The sequence below is a fragment of the Elgaria multicarinata genome, chromosome 1 (genome assembly GCF_023053635.1).
Source record: "Elgaria multicarinata webbii isolate HBS135686 ecotype San Diego chromosome 1, rElgMul1.1.pri, whole genome shotgun sequence".
In the NCBI taxonomy this organism is placed as follows: Eukaryota; Metazoa; Chordata; class Lepidosauria; order Squamata; family Anguidae; genus Elgaria; species Elgaria multicarinata.
Window position 1 is genome coordinate 107,672,960 of NC_086171.1, and position 15,959 is coordinate 107,688,918.

General features: G+C 41.5%; 1 protein-coding gene across 2 annotated transcripts in view; it reads left to right on the forward strand.

Annotated features, from left to right (window-relative positions):
* C1H1orf21 (chromosome 1 C1orf21 homolog) overlaps positions 1-15,577 on the forward strand; it is a 147,752-nt gene extending 132,175 nt beyond the window's left edge. For both annotated transcript variants that reach the window (XM_063134685.1, XM_063134693.1), the window contains exons 5-6: positions 1,859-1,919; positions 14,801-15,577. In XM_063134685.1, the coding sequence (XP_062990755.1) occupies positions 1,859-1,919; positions 14,801-14,839 (100 nt within the window). In that variant the 3' untranslated portion in view covers positions 14,840-15,577. The remainder of the gene's footprint in view (positions 1-1,858; positions 1,920-14,800) is intronic.
* Positions 15,578-15,959: the final 382 nt, after the last annotated feature.

The following is a 15,959-nucleotide window of genomic DNA, read 5'->3' on the forward strand; positions in this document are numbered from 1 at the left end:
TTTGGGAGGGGTGGGAGGTGGGGCAAGTCTTAATGAAATCTACAGTTTCCAACTCTGGTCTCACCCAAATTTTAGCCATAGCATGCTCCCTCCTGGTAGCCTTCTAAAAATTAGGCATTTTTCAGAATTTGAGTACTGGGCACTTACCAGTCTGGGTTAGCTCCTTCTCTTCTATGGCAGAGATGTAGCCGTAACTGTTGTCCCTTCTATTCAAGTGTGCCATTATGCAGCTTCTTGGTGTATGCTGTAGTGGTCCAGGGACAGTCATGTTTTCTGGTACCCACCTCTGCTCAGTTTCTTGCCCTATTCTTGAGAGTTCCTTTTAAAACTACTGTAAGCAAATTACTGGCCAAACAGAAGGCACCATCAGGATCTATTTTTCTCTTAGTCAAATGTCCTTGTGTCGAGGAGTGTACTGTTAATGGGAATGCTGTGGACCCTGTTCACACAATCAAAATATTTAAGCCATGGTGGGCTGCAGGGAGTGCCTGGTGGAATTTGGATGTTCACCACCTGGCCTGTCATGTCATGCAAAACCAGGCAGCGGGGATTGTGTGAGGGTTAAACAACCCTTGCATAACCCATGGTCTGTTACTGAGTTTGGAAAGGGTTGTTTAACTCTTGGACTACCTCCTCTTCCCAAGTTCTCACAGCATAAAACACCGCAGCCAGGCAGTGAATTTTCAAAAGACCGCCTGCACACAGAGGGATGTTTGATCATATGAACCAGCCCACTGTGTTGTGTTAAGAGAGGACAGTCAAGGCTTTTGGTTAGCTAATATCTAACGGTGTTCTTTGATCAGCACTGATGACTAGAATATATTTTCTTAACTATATCATGGACACACTCCAGTTTGGAGCAGGAGCTGAAGAATACCTTTTGCAGCTGGAATGTAACCAGCAAAAGCTCTGGAACCCAAGTGTTCATTTTGGGAGAAGGTTAATGCATCTTTAAAGACTTAGCTAGACCTAAGGATTATCCCAGGCAAATGGAGGGGTCATCCCTGCCTGCTCCCAGGATCCCCTGTGTGTCATTTGGATGCACAGGGATGATCCCGGGATATAGGCCTGGTCTAGCCGTGGCCTAAGACTGTTGGTTGGAGTACCTATCTGTTCCTTTTACTCATCTTGTATACTTGTGAAGGAACAAATATTACAAAATCACCCCAGATCTCTAATGTTCACTTTTCTCAAAGAAACTGGTTCTGCAAAAGGCTGCCCACCCTCTCAAAACCTTGTATTAGGGGGCAGGGAGAATAGAAGCACTGAGAACTTTGTGTGTGGGTGTTTAAATAGGGCTATCAACTGAGTAAATGTTTTTAGTTGATAAATTTGGCTGTTAATTTGAATTTTAAAATGCATGCATTATTAAAACATCTAATGAGATCTATTAAAGAAACTCATTAGATAAGTGTAAAAAAATTAAACAGACAAAGGCTTAACACAGAATAACCTTTGCCCCTACTGATTTAAATGTGGTTGCCAATTAATCACCGAAAGCATTAGTTTATCAAACGACTGATTGTCAAGCTTGTTTATGAAAAGGTGAAGGGGGGCATATATGCGTGGGTAACTAGCTATAATGCTGAATTAATGCATCTTTTGCACATCCATCAAACATAGGAAAGGTAGTGGGAGCATCTTATACATTAGGTATAAAAATCATGCTAGCATTGACACAGAAATGGACCAGAACAGAGTTGGAGTTGTCTGCTCTTTTTCTGAAAATGGTAGCCTAAAAGCTTGATGTAAGAGCTGTTCTGTTAGTTTGTTTGTTTTTAAAGTTTTTTAGTAGTGAACTCTATCAATTTGTAAATACCACAGAGGCTGTCCATGCACTGTTCTTTCTATATTTCAGCATGCACATCTCTGAAAGCCAACAAGAATTCTTCAGAATGCTGGATGAGAAAATTGAAAAGGTAAGAACAACTAAGGAAATATTTATCTGTTTTATTTGTTGTGCGATACAATTGGTTGTACACCACCCCTAAAATCCTAAATAGGATGGAAGGCAGTATAGTTTTCTTTCTTTTTTAAGTAAGTATGGAATCTGACATATTGGGACATGTGAACCTTTGTGCTAAGAGACTAAAATCCATTTGGGATTTATTACTGACATAGGGCAAGTTTTCCTATTACGATATTCATACTCTAATTGCAGTAATCAGCTGCTTGACGATAATAGTAGTTTCACATGTTGAGGTTGCTGTGTGAAGATTTTTCATGGTTTATTGCAAGAGTGAGAATCAACTTGTGGGTGGGGAACAAATCTTTTGTTGGTTGGCCATAATTTAAATGGGATGTGAAAACTCTTCTTAATTACTTCCTTGTAAGTAGGAATAGACAAGGGCCAAGGCAGGCATTTGGCATTAAGAAGCATCTCAAGGTGGAAGAAGATTTGTGTAGTTTTTGTGCAGTTAATGGATAGAAGGCTCTGCTGTGATGCTCAACTATGATAACTAGTCATGGATTTTAGTGTGTGTTTCAGTTTATCCTAACAACTGTCATTGCAGTTGTTAGGATGAACAGTTATTTAGCATACTGGCTAAATAAAATGTTTGAACGCACTGCTGTTATTTCATGTGTATCTTTATAGTGGTGAAATCGGAACTATAATACATTAAAAGGTTTTTGGGCTGGAGGTGAAACCCCATGCAGGGATTGGCTGAACTGCCCTAGTGTCACAGAGGGGTGGTGCAGACAGAAGAGCCTGGTTGCCATTGTCCAAACTACGTGAATACTAGAAAGGCAGATAAAATGGACTAGAGAAAGAGGAATAGAAAGAATTGAGAAAGCAGCTGGCTAGGCGAGTCTAGGACAGTGGTCGTAGGAATGGCAGGAAGAGAAGACACGAAGGAGAAATCTGAGAGAGGAACAAAAGAGCAGGGATGGAGGGGAAAGAGCTGTACATAGGCCAGAGGTGAGAATGGCTAGAAACACATATTGATTTGAAATAAGTAGCCATCGTTTTGCTCTAATTCTGTAGTCCCCCCAACTTAATTTGTTGCAAATGATGCAATTATTATTGTCAAACTTTTGACATAGGTGCATAATGCATGGGTTATGCAACTGACATGACATTTTTAGATCATCTTCTTAAAGACATTAAATGCAGCTGATCATAGAGTAAGCCTTTCACTGATTTCAGTGGACTTAAGCCCACCTAAACTCAGTTATGACCATATTCTTTAAGTGCCTTTCTCTAAAGTGGTCTACCTTACATCGCTGAAAGCTGTAATAATCCTTAGTGCCCCTGGCAAAAGGAGAGGATGGGTGATGGATTCTCTCTGCGCTTTGGAGATGGAGGAAGTCTGAGAACTTGCAACAGAATAAAGAAAACTGTTGCTACTACTTCCCAATTTTAATAATGTTTCATTCCTTATCAATTGTCACACATCAAAACCAAAATAGCAAAAAATAAAAAATGAAGTATGCCCTTGACTCACAACCCTACCAATTAAAATTGGTCCCTATTGAATGACCAACTAAAATAACATGTGATATAGGTACATGCCTCCAGGAACTCTTGATTTTGCGATATAGGCATATACTGTATCTCTACAGAAAATATATTCTTCCTGTTTGGAAAATCATATTTCCCTGGCATAATATGTGAAGAGCTCTTTAAATTTGATAAGTAAATGAGAGTGCTGTCCATTTCCTAGAATTGTTTCCTACAACAAGTTTATTAGAAGAGAAATCCTAGAAGGAGTATGACCCATTGTTCTCACTTCTTGGCTGGATTTAACCTTGTTGGTGGTTTCTAGCACATTTAAAATTGTTTCCTCCCAAGGGTCAAGAATTTACCTACCAAGCCAAAGTTTTCCATTTTATCTGCTACAAGCCCGGATACCTGTCTCCTCCATTTCTAGCCAGAGGGTAATTTGCAACTGAACTCATTCCATTTTGTTTTTGTTTTTCCTTAGAGGAATTTCAGTGCTCTCAGTTTTGTTTCAGAGTTGGTGGTTTTTGTTCATCATTACATTGTTTTTATAACCCCTGCCAACAGGGAAAAAAATGGCTGAATTACTGATGAAGTGCAATAGCAACAACTTGTGTTGTTAGAATAGGGACATCAGTTTGAAGCTTCCATAATAACATTTTGCCCTATAAAGAGATCAAAAAAATCCTACAAGATACATGGCACATAGAAGTTACAAGTGCATGCTGGGAACCATATGTCCATCTCTTGCAATGAGGCAAGCCATGTCTGCTGTAAATCAACTATTAAAAACAAAAAACCAACCAACCAGAAGGGCTATATGCACAGCAGTAAATAAAAGTCACAGGCACACTCAGTTGATAGTTCAGAAGACTTCTATAGAACGTAAAGATCTGCTATAGAACATTTCTTCAGTTAGAATATAAGAGTGATTGACCCGGTTCACACGTCATGGCCGATTCCTGGGTAGTTTAAAGCAGAATTGGTGGGGGGGACGCTGGAGCATGCGTGCATGCTGCCTCCCACCCACTCATCATTCCTACTTTCTAAAACAAGACAGGAACATCCTGTGATGTCCAAATCAAGGAACTCTGAGTTGTTAAGGGATTAAAAAAAACAGAGTTAATCCAACAATACACCATGGATGATTGCTGGATTAGCTCTTGTTTAACCTTTAAAGAACCCAGAGTTCTTGGGTTCAGACATCACGGTAACAATCCAGGAATGGGGCATTCCTGAGTTATTTCCAAAAACTGGTGCAGGCAAGCATGCAGGAGCTAGTGCGCTTGCACATGCATGCTCACAAACCCATGGTTTGTTAATCATTGGTTGTTTGGTCGTCCAAAGTGGGCTATTAGTTAGATTTTGCTCCTGATGAAGTCAAAGCATGTTCAAAAGCTGCAGACCATTTAATTCCCGAATTGACAAGCCTGTGATTTTGTTCTTCTATAAGTCAGCCCCACTATGATCCAGGAATAACAGCTGAAATACTATTGCTGTCCAAAGTCTATGCTGTCATTTTCCAGGTGCTCAGACAAAATTATGTTGAACCAGCTTCCACAAAACTATAATGATACATTTCTAACCCCACTGTTATGACACAGACTGGGTCTGTTCCCATGTGCATAAGAGGAGAGTGGTTAGGAACTACTGAGTGGGGAGAGTTAATGAAACCATGACACATGTGCCCGTCACATGACCATGGAACCACACTATGCTGTATGGTTCCCTTACCTCTCCCCATCCCGTGGTTAGCCTGTTGTCCTCCTGCCACTGTGGCCATGTATCCCAGCTGCCACCACAATGGGAGTTGGGTTATGCTGGATGCTGTCAGTGGAGCATGGCGATCTTGACCATAGAGAAAGTTTGCACTGGCTAGAGTGTTGCTGGAAGTTGCAGCAGCTCTTTGTGGCCATCTCTATGGTCACTCCAGGGTTTTTCACAGAACAGCCATTTTTAACACAGCGGAGTCCGACTTGGTAAGCCACACCGGGGGCCCTTAACCCCACTGCAGAGGGTGATTCCCCACAGTGGTTAACGTAGCCATTGTGATTGGGGTCCCCATGACACACTAAACCACCGTGGTTTGCTGGAAAATGTTAACCACCATGGTTTAGTGTGACATCTGAACAAACCCACTGTGTCATTTTGGATTAACCGGATTCAGGATTGAAACATCTAGATGGAGATATCTGCTACCATCCATCTTAGTAGTGTGCACCATTGGATTTTGAAAGAAAGGAACTGCAAAAGAAGTGCATGCATGGCTTTCAGTACTTGGATGTGTTCGTGACCACCTAACTCTGGGCATCTTGAAGGAAATGAATATAAAACACGGTTTGATGGGCTGCAACTTTATTAGTCCCATTTCATTTGGTGCTGACCCCATCCTCGGTTCAGCTTCTCAAAACCATTAGCATTGTTTTCCATAGTTGGCGACTGTTAGACATAGTTGGCATTTCAGGATGTCGGATCCAATCTCCTGCTACAGCATTACAGCTCTGGGCTTCACATGCAAACATGAACCTGCAGTTAATATATAATCCAAAATAAGTAATGAGCTACACAAATGAGAAAGAAGTGAAAGAAGCTAAGGTGATGGAGGATGGTAGATATTTAGGAGAAGTTAAATAAGCTTAAAGACTTTAAATAGGACTTGCCAAAGCGTTGCTAAAATCTCAAGGGAAGATTCCCAGTGGAGATTGGAGAATTTATAATGGCATCAAATAAACCTGAGGAATGAGTCCCAGGAGTCAGTTAGAGGAGATTGGGTCAGAAGGACAAGTCATTAGCTTGACCTTAGAAATCAAGGCGTGAATATTATCTTCTGAAACTGTGGGCTATGAGAGGCAACAAAACAATGAGAATAAAATACTGAGGATTCTTGGAGAGTCACCACAGGTGACTGTTCTCTGAAGTGAATTAATTAGCCTTGTGAACAGCACCGCTGAATTCAGGCAATACAATCTGAAAATGACTCCTTAAGGTTGGAAGATGGAAGGAGTCCTGCCCTGAGGCAAGGTCAGATGTTAGATTGGGGGGGGGGCGCTAAGGGAGGGCAGAATGGGGCACAGACCTGACTGGGGCATGGTCGAGAAGGAAGTTCTCCATGCAAGGCTTGTCAAAATTCATTGGACTCCAGCTTGCATTGATTTTGACGAACTGCCAGATAAGATAGCACCCCAAATCAGTGGGAGTGGGGAGTATTCATTGACTTCCCTTCTCATGCATGAAATGTCTTGAGCCAGTCCTGAAATAAAACCTTTCAGAAATAATTAAGGTAATTTATGTCCCTGGTTGACAATTTATTTTCCACAGTGTGTGTGTGTGTGTGTGTGTGTGTGTGTGTGTGTGTGTGTGTGTTCAGGGTCATCAACATTGGCTGGATTCTCACAAGACAAAGTGTGGGTTGTTATTGAACCATGATTTGTGCTGTGTGAACCCAGCCATGCTAACAAACCATGGTTTATTAACCATGAACAACCCCTGAAGAGAACCCATGGTTAGTTGGGTGGTGAACTGTATGTTGTTCGTTATTAGCGAACGGTGGTTTGTTAACGTTTCCTTCACACAATACAAGAACCCCAGTATTCAACAACAAGACATGGTTCACCGACAACCCATACTTAAGTCTGAGAATTAGTTGTTGTGTAGTGTGATCCCAGTTATTAGGTCCGCCTATTGATGTGTAATTGCAAAAAGCTGCATCATGGACAAAGGGCTCTTTAAATCCCATTCCCTCTGCATGAATAGCAAGAAGTGCTTGGCAGAGCTCTTCCTTAGATTCTCCTCCTTTCTTAAGGTCAGGGACCACCTGGGAAGCATTTGGGGCCAGCTTTGATGCAGAGGCTTCCAGTTGCAGAGGTCTGTTCTAAGAGTGAGACTACATGTGACAGAAGCACAACCCAACCTGGGTTGGTATATGTTTCCTATAAAACATGGGGATGGGGGATTTGAAGTTCAGCATTGTAAGGTAGCGGGATGGCTTACAGAGCTGAATCCTTCCTTCACTCATATCTCTTTGCCCTCCCCCAGTTTCATTTAACTTTGTTTCTCCTCCTCAGTGGGGCTTGCTTCTAGTCCCATAGTCACACATAATGAGAAGCCACCGTGGGTAAATTTCCCCATGGGGTTTGTTATTGTGGTGGCACACCGTAGCTTGTTGTTACATGTGAACCCAGCGAGGATTTATTTATTTATTAAATTTATATACCGCCCCATAGACAAAGCTCTCTGGGTGGTTTACAAAAGTTAAGAACAGTGAACGTTAAAAAGTATACAAAATTTAAAACCATCAAAAATATAAAAACACTATAAAATAACAGTATCCAGGATGCGTTGTTGAGGTGGGTGACAAATCACCCAAAATGCATGGGCTGGTGCAAAATAGGTTATAGTTTCAAGGGAGTACGTAAAAGCCAGTGGTGAGAGCCAGTGTGGTGTAGTGGCTAAAGTGTCGGACTGGGAGTTGGGAGATCCGGGTTCTAGTCCCCACATGGCCATGGAAACCCACTGGGTGACTTTGGGCCAGTCACAGACTCTCAGCCCAGCCCACCTCACAGGGTTGTTGTTGTGAGGATAAAATGGAGAGGAGGAGGATTATGTACGCTGCCTTGGGTTCCTTGGAGGAAAAAAGGCGGGATATAAATGCAATAATACATACATAATACATACAAGGGGGAACAGCTGCATAGAAGCAATTTGTGTAGTCTTTGTGCAGGTGAAAGAGTTCAGTTCTCCTCTCCTGCTGGTCCAAGCTGCACTTTAAATCTCACCTTCACCTCCACACTTCTTTGGAATTGACCCAGTCAGACACATGGGACTGCCACATCTTATCTAGTTTGGCCCTAAGTAGATTGACAGTGGCTGTATCTCATTTTCAATGTCAAGTTCCAGTTTATGAGTGTGTCATGCACTGTGAGAGTAATGTGAAACCAACATTTGGATGTTTTCATACCCTTTCAAGCACCCACAATGATGAGCAAAATTCTAATCTGCACAAACCTATCTCAGTCTCTCTAGTGCAACCTGTATGGGCCTAGATCTTACACGATCCCTGACTATTGGCCATGCTAAGTAGGGATTGTGAGAATTGCACTCCAAAACATCTGGAGGTTACCAGCTTGCCTCACCCCGCTTTACTGCCTCTCTGGCAGCTCCATGTAGGCTCTGGAATCTGTCTTAGATCCCATTAGCTCTACGTCTTGAGGGGAAGTTGCCATTAGGGCTGCCCTAGAGAAGCGCAGCAGTAACAGCAGCCTCCTTGGGGTGTGGGAGGGAGAATGTGGGGCTCAGGTGAAGGGGCTGGAACTTCCTTTCTTTTAATTTGGAGGGCTTCCTTTCAGATTCAACTGCAAGCAGTTCCAAGAGGGAAGGGAACTTTTCCAAAGGTAGTGAGAGATCACCTAAAAACTTTTACTGCCACTGCCATAACGCTGCAAAACTCTGACTAAAGTGGTTGATCTCTTGATAGATTCATTCATTCCTTTGGTAGAAATAAAAGTAAGCTACTTCTTCCTTGCTTTGAGGAGCTGTTCAAGAAAAAGGCCACTGTGTCACTGTGTGATAGCTAAAGGAGAGGCTGTTTGGCACAGCTACTTCCACACCAGGCCTCCCATCCTCTGCCTTCACTTCCTTTGAATGGCAGTTAGAAAAACGGAGTCCTGTTGTTAAATGCTAGAGTGCTAGAAGACGCTCTGTTGCCTTAGATACACACTGCTCTCCCTAACCTCACACTGTGGACGACTTTATAGCTACACAAAAGAGGCATTTAGCCTACAGAACTTCTGTATTCCTGCAGTGTCAGTTTGTTTATTAACCTGTCATTTTAAAACAATAAAGCAGCTAATAAAAGGCCATTGCAGAGCACGTACAGTATGCCGGTAAGGACATGAAAATGATTGCAGTTCTTAACTGTAGGAAATTGGGGTGGGCTATGGGGAGAAGGAGCCTGCTGTGTTAAATTCAAATTAAGACCTCTGTGTGTGCTGCTGCTGCTGTAAGAACCAAAAATGTTATAGCTGTGTCTTTTATTTACATGTATTTAAATGTTTCTTTGAACTCCCAAGAATTTCTAGAAATTGAGACAACGTTGTTTTTTAAGAATACAGGGACAGAATGGGTTGAATCCAGATTTACTCTGGAGTAACTGCACATGGAGACCCTGTTGAATAGGGTGAGCCATGATGTGGTGGGGAGGTGTCTCCCAAAATCAGGCATAAATCTCTTATTAATATTATTATTGATATTTATTTATATAGCGCCATCAATTTTCATGGTGCTGTACAGTAGCTTCTTCCTCTTGCAGAAGGCAGATCCTGGCTCTAACCCCATATCTGCATTAGAAATTATCTAGATTGTCTTTCTTTTTTTGGAAACTTTTAAAAATATATCTACTGTCTATATTAACTATATTAATATAGTTAATATATTAAATTTGAACTGTATTGGTTCATTTAAATTTATATCTCACACTTCCTCCAAGGAATTCAGGGTAGTATTTATGGTTCTTTTCCCGCTCCCCACTTTATCCTTACAACAACCCTGTAAGGTAGGTTAGGCTGAGTGTATGATCGGCCCAAGGCCACCCAGTAGCTTCCTGGCTGAGTGGGGATTTGAACCGGACTCTCCCTGGTCCTAGTCCAGCACTCTCACACTGCCTTTCAGTTGCATTCAGGACAAAATGAACACCGTGAGGGCATGAGATGGTAAACAGGAAAATAACTTTATTGGATGTTGGACTATATTATTAGTATTAGAATTATTTATTACATTTCTATACCACGCCATAGCCAAGGCTCTCTAGTCAAACATTAAAAACATAAAAAATATGCAAAATTTAAAAACATACAAAAAACACACAACAGATAATATACATAGAAACAACATACTTCTAAAAACAACTTTGAGCAATCAACCAATTGTAAAACAGATCCGGGACTGATTAAAACTCATCACATGCTGCCAAATGCCTGGGAGAAGAGAAAAATCTAGACCAGGCACTGAAAAATTAACGATGTTGGTGCCAGGTGGGCCTTGACAGGAAGATCATTCCATAATTGGGGAGCCACCCCGAGAAGGCCCTCTTCTTTGTTGCTGTCTTCTGAGCCTCTGAGAGTAGGCACCTGAAGGAAGATCTTAGATGCTGAGCGTAGTATATGGGTAGGTTTGCGTCGGGAGAGGCACTCTGTCAGGTATTACGGTCCCAAGCCGTGTAAGGTTTTATAGGTTAAAACCAGCATCTTGCATTGGGCTCAGAAACATACATGCAGCCAATGCAAGCAGGCCTTACAATATTTGTTGTATTGGAATGACAAATAATAACAACATAATATTCATCTGGTCTTTCTGCATCTAATATATACAAATACGCAAATAGTAGTATAAAAGGTGCCTGTCTGATTCTGTTTGGGATAAAAGTCATTCTTTCATATTACACATATGCCATTTAGGAAATAAATCATGACTGGTTTGCAGTTCTAGAGCTTAATCTAATTTGCATTTCATAATGTGGGCATCACTTTCATGGACCTGGGCAGAGCTAAACCTGAGGATGACTCATCTTTCCCTTTCTCTACAATATTCCTATCCTAAGATAATTCTCTTCCAATGTGAAACCCACCCCCCCACTCACCCCAAAATCAGTCCTCAAAAAGTCTTGAACCTTTTTCTTTAATAATCCAGAATTGTTTTGTTGTTAACAGCATTGCATTTATCAAACCTCATTCCAACTTTTGAGTGGGTAAATCTTACAATTGCAGCCTATGGTTTTTAGGATTCAAATACTTAAGAATGTAATGCTGCCTATGCAAAGGAGTCCAAAAGCTGACAAGTTAGTTAAAAAGCAAAACAAGACCTTTGACTGCATTCCATAGCACTTACTTAGCTTTAGCATGGAACCTTAGGATATATTTTAAAAAATAGTTTCGTTGGTTCCATGTTGTCTGCTCATGCCTTAAAACAGCTTTCCCCAACCTGTGTCCTTCAGATGTGTTGGACTACAGAGCCCATCATCCCTGGCCAGTATGCCAATTGGATGGGAATGATGGGAGTTGTAGCTTGTCCTAATTTGGAAGGTGGTGGGTTGGATAGGGCTGATGTACAGGATTGAACTATAGTAGCAAGACACATGGCAGTGCCCTCCCTCCCTCAGTGAGTTGGCCTTTTCACCGCCATTGTCTGCTACTGCTTCTCATGCTCTTCCTGATGACTGCTACCACTTGATTGCTTGATAGAGATCCTACGAACAAGTACGCAGTGGCATCTGCTACTCCTTCTTACCACCACCGCCATTGTCTGTCTGGGCTGGAGTGAGGGACAGTTGATCAAGCAGGTTGCAATGGTGATAAAGAGGAGAAGAGGAGTAGTAGCAGGTCCAGGGGGCTTTTGTCAGTGGGACTCTACTGGGGTGTAGCCAGGGATACATCTTCTCATGAACACCCACTTCTCGATCCATCCAACCCCAGGATTGGAAACATTTATTTCAAAGGGAGGTTTTACTCCCTTTAAAATGTGGGAGACAGTGGTTGGTAAATCTGTGTACATAAAATGACCTCTAGAAGCGTTTCCTCGCTTCTTACAAATGATTTGGTTAAAGCCTGTTTCTTATGCCTATGCTGTGTAGCGAAGGTGAAATATGAATTCATATTTCAACTTGGAAAATTTCAAAGAGGAACAGATCAGTATGAAGGTTGTATGATAGTGTCCTATATTCAAATATGACATTATGCTAGCTGCTTAATTCAATTAATACATTCAGCCATGATCCCATTTTCTCATGGTAGTTGGTTTCAGAGATTGGGTGTACTGAAGAGCCTCTTGTCATGCTTCAGGAAGACGTGGGCTGTAACTCTCATTTCTTAACCAATGTGTATGTTCTCATACGCTCTTTTCCCTTTCTCAAGTGCTGTTGCTGCCTACGCAAAGTAATCAGAAGGCTGACAAGATGCTTAAAAAGTAGAACAAGAGCTTGAGCTGAATTTCAAATTAAGGAATACTAATTACAAAGGGTGGAAAAATCCTTTAGTGACTGGGTTGCTTAGGAGGGCAAGAAGCAGGTTTTTCCTGCCATTTGAAGGACCTGGTTGTTGCCTCCTCTTGCTTTCTTGATCCCTAGAACAGGGATAGCCAACCTGGTACCCTCCAGATGTTTTGAACTACAAGCCCCATCAGCCCTGGCCAGTATGGTCAGCGGTCAGTTAGTATGGAGCCTGAAACATCTGGAAGGCACCTGTTTTGCTTACCCCTGCCCTAGAGGAAGTAGTTAAAGGAAACAGCTATAGGAAGTCTTCTCTAGACCCCTAGAATCATGCCAGCCATTAGGTAGTGATAAATTTATATCCGTTTAGAGCCAGATGCTGGAGAAGATGGTCGTTGTGCAATTCTGGCTGTTTTTAGATGGCACCGATTATATAGTCCTGTTTCAGACTGAGTTCAGGAGCACCCAGGTGGACTTGGTTGTCCTGAGGGATGACCTGTTCTGGGAGAAAGACGAGAAGAGTGTGATACCATGGAATTCTTCTGGATTAGCTGTGGTGGTTCCTCTTGTATCTCAGTGGTTATTTCCAGAAGGAGGTGCCAGGGGGACTGTTGTTCTTGGCCCATAGTACATAGTTCATGGCCCATGGCACATAGTCTGTAATGTGCCACAAGGCTTTGTCCTGTCCCACCTCCATGCTATTTAACATATATATGAAAATTCTGAGTGAAGTCATCTGGAGATTTGGGGTGAGGTGTCTTCAGTATGCTGATGGCACCTAACTCTAGTTCTCCTTTTCATCAGGTTCAGGTGATATGGTTGAGGTACTGAACTGGTTTCTGGAGTCAGAAACGGATTGGCTGAGAGGGCCAATAAACTGAAATGCAACCTTGACAGGGCAAGTACAGCTGGTTGGTGGTCTGTCTGACAGGAGGTGGTGTTCACCTTTTTGTGGATGTGGTTGCACTCCCCTGAAAGATCTTGCCTTATCTTTGGAGGCCCAAATAACTTACATGGCATTACTTATTTATTTATTTATTTATTTATATAGCGCCATCAATGTACATGGTGCAATGCACATTATTATTATATCCCGCCTTTCCCCCAATACTGGGACTCAAGGCAGCTTTACAAATTAAAACATGTACAGTTAAAAACATAGAGATATACAAAAAATTAAAAATACAATTAAACATGGTACAATATTATATTTAAAACATTTTAAAAATGAATAATTAAAAAATCCAATATATAAACAACACATCAGCAGAGGTCCAAACTACTCCCCAAAGGCCTGCCAAAACAGAAAAGTTTTAGCCTGTCTCTGAAAGCACACCAAGGAGGGAGCCAGTCTAGCTTCCCTGAGAAGGGAGTTCCATTGCTCCGGGGCAGCCACCAAGAAGGCCCTCTCCTGCGTTCCCACCAGGCGTGCCTGTGATGGTGGTGGGACCGAAAGAAGGGCCTCCCCTGAAGATCTCAGAGTATGGGCAGGCTCATAAGGGAGAATACAGTCTTTGAGATAACCTGGACCCAAGTGGTATAGGGTTTCATAGGTCATAACCAGCACTTTGAATTGTGCCCAGAAACAGACCGGAAGCCAGCGAAGCTGTTTTAACAGGGGAGTTGTATGCTCCCTGTAACCAGCCCCTGTCAACAACCTGGCTGCAGCTCTTTGAACCAGCTGAAGTTTCTGAGCACTCTTCAAAGGGAGCCCTATGTAGAGTGCATTACAGTTAAAGGAATGCTTTCCCTTACCCATTTTGTGGTTAAGCAGCATGGTTTAGCATGTTTTCTGAACCAGGCCATTGTATCGTGAGGTGTCTGGGGGTATGGCTTTGTTTGGGGTCCAGCACATCAGTAACACACCATCCCACCATAAATTGAATGTAGCACTGATAACACATACCTTAGGCCCCATGATGTTTTCCTGCAAAAGCTTAACCCCTGTTTCGAGGAAATCTGAAGAATGGTTGCTATTCTGTGGTTGCTCTCACACCACATCCAGTATTGCCTAAGGTGAATCTCATAGCTATGTATTGCATTTGTCACACTTGCCTCATTAGGAACTGCTTCATTAGCATGGCAACTGTACTGTCTGGTCTGAGAATTTAGGGTGAAGTTGTAGATATTACTGGAAGCATCATAGTAGTATACACAGAAAGGTTCACAGCAAGTGAGCTCAGCTACTCGTAGCTGTAGAAGAGTGAGAATCAATGTTTTTTTTCTTTGTAGAAGTTTATTACATATAAGTTAGAAATGTTAATGGAATCTCCATCACAGTTTTGTACTTGATTTTCATTCTTTTGTATATTGTTGTAATATAACTATCATATATGCTTGTTGTTGTTTTAAAAAAAAACACCACTTTTTTCTCTTTAAAGGGTCGTGATTACTGTTCAGAAGAAGAAGATATCACATAGTGCCAATTCTGCCGATCAAAACAGGAATACTACTGTGTAAATAGATTACGGTCCAGTCAAGATCTTTTTTGGAAGTCTTCTCCAGTGAACAGCACTACATAACAAAAGATCATTTCCACATTGTATGCTCCATTCAGTTACGTTGTTTCTTAATGACCATACAATGAACATGGCTAAAGGAAAGAAGAACAATTTGTATGGAACTGCCTTGGCTGCTGCTAGTTGAAACTTATTGCAAGTTTTCAATTATCTGGTGTCCAGAAACACAGCAGATCTTTGACATAAAATCTAAGTGACACTGTAGATTTCACTTGGGCTGTTGGCCTATTTTCTATTGGCTGAGGTAGTGTTGTGCAAAACCTTCCATAACTGAGCAGTTGAATCTTCCAGTCCACCTGGTTCATCAACCCACCAATGGGTTGTGGAGTTCTTATTAATACTGACAATGTAGAGCTTTGGAGATGGGAATTGCTTTTGCCATGACAGACCTCGTTTCTCTGCTAGGAAGAAGTTATCAATTAAAAAGCATGTTGTCACACAAATACTGGATATGGTGATGCAGGAGCAGAAATCTGTATTTTTTTTAAAACAAACAAAGAGTTTCTTTTACTAGGTATTTCAATCGAGGAATAAGCTTGCAGTATTGGCTTTGCTGACCGCAAATGGAAGTTGTGATCACAATCAGTTTGAATCCCTCTTTTTTTTCTAAGAAAATAAACATTTTACTGTTTTTAGGTATTCTTGTCTTATACCCATTCATACAGTCCAGCCTATTAAGAATAATTGGATAAAGGGAGTGGGGCAAAGCACCCCTTTGGAATTATAATTGGGAGAGAATGTTATTTTAAAGCGCCTATGTGTCAATTTGGGATGTCTGTAGAGTTTATTTTTCCATATTATAAAAAGATGATACTCTCTCTTCTGAAAGGCAGATGTAATATTTTTAAGAAATATTGTCATGAGTAAAAATAATCCTAAGGTTTAAAAAAAAACTTTTGCATTTATTTTTTAAAAGCTTTTACACCTATTCTTTAAGGAGTTTGGTGACAGATTCTCTTCTGTGTGTCTGAGGGGTTTAACCGTTACAAAAAATGCTTCTTGCAGCAATGGAAGCTAATTT